We start from the raw sequence: 6,000 nt of genomic DNA on the forward strand, positions 1-6,000 counted from the left end.
ATATATCCATTATAATGTTATGCTGGTTAGTAGTTGGACAAGTTAAAGCTAAATGAGTCGTTTATTGTGGGTTTTATAGATCAGCAACCATAGTCCTCGTCGTCATCGTCAGAATCTATAGCAGCCCTTCGACGGTCATATTTGACTGTTGATTTGTTTTGTGGCATCTGTGCATTAACACTTTCGAGTATATTTACGAATTGTGCATCGTCAAGTTTTCCACGTACTTGCCCCATCTGGGCCATGCGTATAACCATGTTCTCAAACATTTCAGCTTTTTCAGGTTTGCTTATCTTCAGTGTATTTACTATAGAATTGAACTTAGTTAATTTATAATAAATTTAATTTATATATGTTTAAACCTACACCGTGCTCTGGCTTGTTGATCCAGAACTTGTGATAATATAGAGTTTTTCATTTCAGCCTGTTGGCGCATTTTCTCCTCTTGTGCAGCTTGTTTATCACCGGCGCCTCCGCCACCTCCGCCCTATAAAAAAAGGAGTTCAATAAGTAAAAAATAAAGGGTCTATAAGTATGAGTCATCTTAAATGTGTATTAATATATGGATATTTGATAAAGGACTCAATTCGTTTCCACCTCCACCTAAATAAGTAATATGGAACTGTTTTTCACTTCCTTGAAGAGTCGCCAACATTTGAATTTATTCTATATATGGTTTTATATGCCGGCGGCATAGCACTGCTTTGACAACTGTTTTTTCTTGTAACTTCTACTTACATATTGGGCTTGCAACTGAGCCATCCTTTGTGCTCGCAATTCTTCCAAATCGTTGTCTGCCATTTTAAGCAATTAATTCTTTATAATTAAATGAAAACTGTAAGTTTTCCGATTAACTGAAGTAACAGTAGCACAATAAGAGCACAACTTTTCTAATTAGACGAAAAGCTAGTGACTTCAAACACACAAGGTGATCCGTAAATGAACATTTATAAATTTTATTGTGACAAAATTTTGATGGCAACCATGAGTTTTTATGCGTACCTTACACGGTAAATCCAAATAAAGAATTAATTAAGTAGTTTTTATAAAAAAAAGATTGTATGCGAGCGGCTGATTGATAGAGATTAAAATAAATAAAAATATTTTAATAATTCAAAGCAAAACTTAAATCAATATTAAGACATGATTTTGTTTTAAATTTTTTTTTTTGAGAAAAACTTTTAAAGGCGGCTTTTGTTTTTTTAATATTTTAAAGTTTTATTTCGAACGTTATGTTTGTGTATCTCTACACGTGTTTTGACAAATTCGCTTTTGCCTTCAACAGGAAAATTCTTAATATTCAAAATATCTAGCAATTCACAAACTATTTATACTATTTACATGTGTTATTATTTAATTTTAATTTTGGTAAGGTTAAGACTTGTGTTATGACTGTAAAATCGATCTTTAATAGGTCTGTTCCACGAACTACTCGTAGTAATTTCGAGTAACACTGTGTATATACAAGTGTGTTCCACCAGCAAATTTTCGAGTAAATGAGAGCATCTGAGAGAGCGTAACATCCCTGTCGAAATTTGGAAATTATACACAGACTTTACTCGTACATTTTATTTCAAGTAAAATTTGTGTTGATGTGTGAATCAGCTGTTTTAAATTGAATTTATATTTTTGTATTGTTTATTCTCACCAGGCTTTACACAAAACTGTTCCATTAAGCAGCGTAATTTGACACTTTATTTGAGTTACGCTATCAGTTTGTACTTTATTTGTGTTTTGCTTGAGCAAAACAAGCTGTTGAGTAGCTGTTGGAACAGACCTAATGTAATTGCAATCTGTGTGAAACATAAATAATAATGATACTCATCTAAGCACTTAAATTTATGTAATATATATTTGTGGGGAACACATTAACCAGCGCAACGCCATCTGGCGTGATGTAAACACCAAAGTGCAAACAGCAATTCGTATCTTCTCAGAAGTAAGAGAAAAAATATGTGATTACGTGTAAAACAATAAATGCTCGAAAAATAATAAACATTCACGGCATATACTTAAAAATGTTTTAATTAAAGTGACAATACAATTGCTATTATCTTTCACAATGCAATGTTGTCTCGTGATATTTTTTTTAATTTTAATGCTAAGAAGGACAAGGTGTTCACCTTGTTATACACTTTTGTTCTAAATATGCGTACTGCACTTTGTATTAGTCGCCATAGTTTGCGCATTAAACAAAAAAGTGGAAGGCAACCTTACTACTTTTATCAATTTTGGTTTTATAATTTTATTGTATATGTAAAATTTTAATAATAATAATTATTGTTATTGCATTTTATATAAACCGTTATTAAAATCTGAATGTAGATCAAAATATATTACAACCTTTAATATAGTATTAATTTCCTTTTTTCTGTCTTAAAAATAAAAGTTTAAATATCTTTTTTAAAATAATTAATTTAATTGTATAATTAATTTTATTCCTTGCAAGACTAAACGACCTGAAGCCCGGATTGATTTTTATAATATTTATTATATTTATTCCACTAAGTAATTGTGAATACATTTAATGTGGCCAAAAGTAAAGGAACTAGCAGTCCAGTTAATTATCCTTAGTTAACTTTAAAATTAATTTTATTGTGAATTTTTCCGTAATTTTATTGTGAATAATATTATTGTGAATAGACATGTGGATTCTAATGCATAAAACCCAGTAGTAAAAAGTAGTTATACAAATTGCAAATTGTAATTACCGAAACATATTTTTATATAATATAAGTGAATCGTATTAGATCTCACTAACTTTGTTTTAATTTAATTTGTTAATGTATTTAAAGAATTTAAAATTTGATATCACATATCGTAAGCAATTGATCTATAATAGATTGTAAGATATTATATGATAACCATCAATTTAACAAGCAATTCGAAAAAATAAATATGCGATACGCTCAAATTAATAAACACAGTTAAATGATAATATGTTAATTGTGTTTTGTATGAGAAACAATAACAATATGTTTACCTCTTAGCATAAAAAATTGACTTTCGACAATAATTAATAAAAAAACAAATATTTAATTTAAAATAAACTGTATTCAGTAAAATATATTCAATAGGTTTCTGTATTTGATTAACACAAATAGCTCTTGTTAACCGTATAGCTATTCAACTTTAGCCTGGAATTTAATTTATAAAGCCCAACATCAGAGAAATCCCAGTGGTGAAAAGTAATAGTACTTTATCACTGTTCTTCATATTAAATGTAAATGAACTATTTATATACTTTTATGAATGCAACTAAAGTCCTATGTATTAACTTATTTATTAAATACACTTAATATCATATATTTATATTACAACTGTTTTTACAGTATACTCTATCTACCGTATAGCGAAAATCGTCAAGAATAATTTTCAACGAACTTAACGAAAGGACAAGCGTTGGTTCAGTTGCGCGTAGAGGGAGTAAAGAATTTGCTAAAAGTATTTATTACAATATAGATTATATATCTTATTACCAATATTAACGTTATGTAAATATTTTTTAAGTTCTTATAATATTTTATTAATATAATTGAATTAAATCTTAATTTGTAGGTAATCTTTAAATAATGGCGCGTACCAAGACAATGAAAATATCAAAATATCGTGAAATAATACCAGTGCAGACACAACCTGTACGTCCGGTCTTAACTGTTCGCATGTGTCGCTTTAGATCGAAAAATATTATCTTCTGCGGAATACTTCGTAATCCACAAAATTATGATTTATTACTTAGTAAAGCTGGTTTTCAACGACTAGTCCGTGAAATTGCTAAAAATTTGAAGATAACGTTTCGTTTCCAGATTGGTGCCATGCTAGCTTTTCAAGAGGCTACAGAAAATTTTGTAACCGATTTCCTGACAGACGCCTATTTTTATTCCTTTCATTCTAACCGCGAAGGGATTAGAAAAATAGATATTGAGTTTGCTAAGTGTCTTTATAAAAAACATTTGAAATAAAATTACATCGTAATATTTTCGATTCAAACTATTAGTAATTATGTAATTTATCATTAAAATAATAAATTATTCTGCTTCACAAAAAACTCATATGGTTTTTTTGCACCACTTGGATGTAAAGAGTTTGTAACTCGTAAGTACCATAAAATTATGATTTGAATAAACTAACTTACTATCACGTCCATAAGGTAATCAATCTGGGTAGAGGTATGGAGATAAAATAAAACAATCAATTTATCCAATGTAGTGCTCAGAAATCTTCTATCGTAGGAAAGGATGAGGTACAGTAATCCGAACAATTGATTATAGTCACTTCAGAAAGGTATGCAAAAGTTGTTGTTTCGGAGACGTTTCATATATTTAGATACTGATATATACTTACTCACCAAAGTCCATAAAAAGAAGTTCTGTGTATAATATACATATTTGCAGAGCTCTCATTTCTATCTCTAACATCCTGGAAGACATTTTGCTTACACTATCTAGATTTATACTGTTATCGACATAACTTCCTGACATTTTGACGAATTAGGGATATATGCCCAAATAAGGTCATTGAGCAAAATGCTATTGAAGGCTATATAACAGCTTGTGTGTGATCAAAACTCAACAAAAGTTCGTTTAGTCCCCGTGAGAAATTCGATAGTGATGTTATGTTTTCTAAAATCTCTATCTAAAACTTGTGAGGTTATAAACTACCATAAATAGACAATTAGCATATGTCGGTAGGCGCTGGCGGTACTTCGTATATTAAAATATTATTATATTTTCAAAACAAAAATTATTAATTTCCTTCCTATTTATTGTTAACTTACTTATATATGAAACCGAGCAAATGAAAACGAACATTATCTTCCATATCACCTATTTTCATTTCTAGGTTGCCACTTTTGTCTTTTCCGTTTTTGCTTCTAGGTTTCAGCAACGACTGTGATTTCGAATCGTCATCCACCATCACATGAAAAAAATTACTAAATACGATTATATGGGTTAGGATATCAGTCAAGTTGGTGAAAAGTGAGAAGCAGAGTGGTTGATTAGTATAGGGCATGGGTAAGGGGTGTTGGGTTCTAGGAGCGACCAGGCCTCGCAATCACTCTTAAATCACGATGAACAAGTGTTGCTCTCGACTTCTAACAAGAAATCAAGAAATTGCAGCTCACCCCCATGACGTCGCCCATCTCTTTTCTTGCCCCAATGCACACACTGATTTAAGTCCAATCGACCTTTGGACTCATCCCCTTGAGGTAGTTAGGTTTCGTCGTCTGGACTCTGGTTGATTTCAATTATATCGCCCCCCTTCTTTTATCCCCTTAACTCTAACCCCACCTGTCCACTCCCTTACCCATGTATTCGTCTTGTAATCCTTATATATTATCTGCTTTCGTATCCCGGCAGGTTACAACAACAACAACAACTTCTAACAAGGACTATACGAGCAGATATGTGTTTAATCTTTTACAAAACACATTTCTACAACACCTATTTTCGCATACTGGAGACACTCACTTAATAAACAGAAATATTAAGTCACAGAAATCAATTCACTGATTAACTTCAATTTCTAAGCAAAATGTTTGATTAACGTCTTTCATCCACTCTCGAAAAGTGCCCGAACAGGTCATTTACTCCACATGATGTTGCTTATATATTTTCTTAACCAAATATTCATACAAATTTGAACCTTATTGAGGGTTGAGCCATTAACCCCGTTCAGGTGACAAGATTCTCTACCTGGAGCCAGGTTCAATTCAACATCTCTGCCTGTATTATATTGTTTATTCTACATTACTTTTCTCATCCTACCCCATTGCCAATCTTTTATGTAGTTGCTTTCAGGTCCGGTGATTGATTGATGGCAGCTCTGCTACCTATTCTTACCGTAATTAAGATGAAATAATAAGATTAGCACTTCATATCGGAAATAAATATGTATATTTTAACATGGCAATAGCAGTACATAGGCATATAATTTAATACTTATCATATATAAATAAGTGGGCTAAGCAGTCATCTTCCTAAAAATTATCATGTATAA

The 6,000-nt window shown here is 31.0% G+C and overlaps 2 protein-coding genes across 2 annotated transcripts; one reads left to right on the plus strand and one right to left on the minus strand.

The window, feature by feature from the left end:
- Positions 1 to 66: 66 nt before the first annotated feature.
- On the minus strand, positions 67 to 917 carry LOC119665684 (programmed cell death protein 5). The gene is made up of 3 exons (XM_038074914.1): positions 739 to 917; positions 367 to 487; positions 67 to 307 (listed from the first exon to the last, which is right to left on the minus strand). The coding sequence occupies exons 1-3, from the start codon at positions 799 to 801 to the stop codon at positions 81 to 83; spliced, it is 411 nt and encodes a 136-aa protein (XP_037930842.1). The 5' UTR covers positions 802 to 917; the 3' UTR covers positions 67 to 80.
- Positions 918 to 3,406: 2,489 nt separating this feature from the next.
- Positions 3,407 to 3,985, plus strand: LOC119673315 (histone H3.3-like). Its single transcript, XM_038084578.1, has 2 exons — positions 3,407 to 3,494; positions 3,559 to 3,985. Exon 2 carries the CDS (start codon positions 3,573 to 3,575, stop codon positions 3,960 to 3,962), a length of 390 nt encoding a protein of 129 aa, XP_037940506.1. The 5' UTR covers positions 3,407 to 3,494; positions 3,559 to 3,572; the 3' UTR covers positions 3,963 to 3,985.
- Positions 3,986 to 6,000: the final 2,015 nt, after the last annotated feature.

This window comes from Teleopsis dalmanni, chromosome 1 (assembly GCF_002237135.1).
Source record: "Teleopsis dalmanni isolate 2A chromosome 1, ASM223713v2, whole genome shotgun sequence".
NCBI classification, from domain to species: Eukaryota; Metazoa; Arthropoda; class Insecta; order Diptera; family Diopsidae; genus Teleopsis; species Teleopsis dalmanni.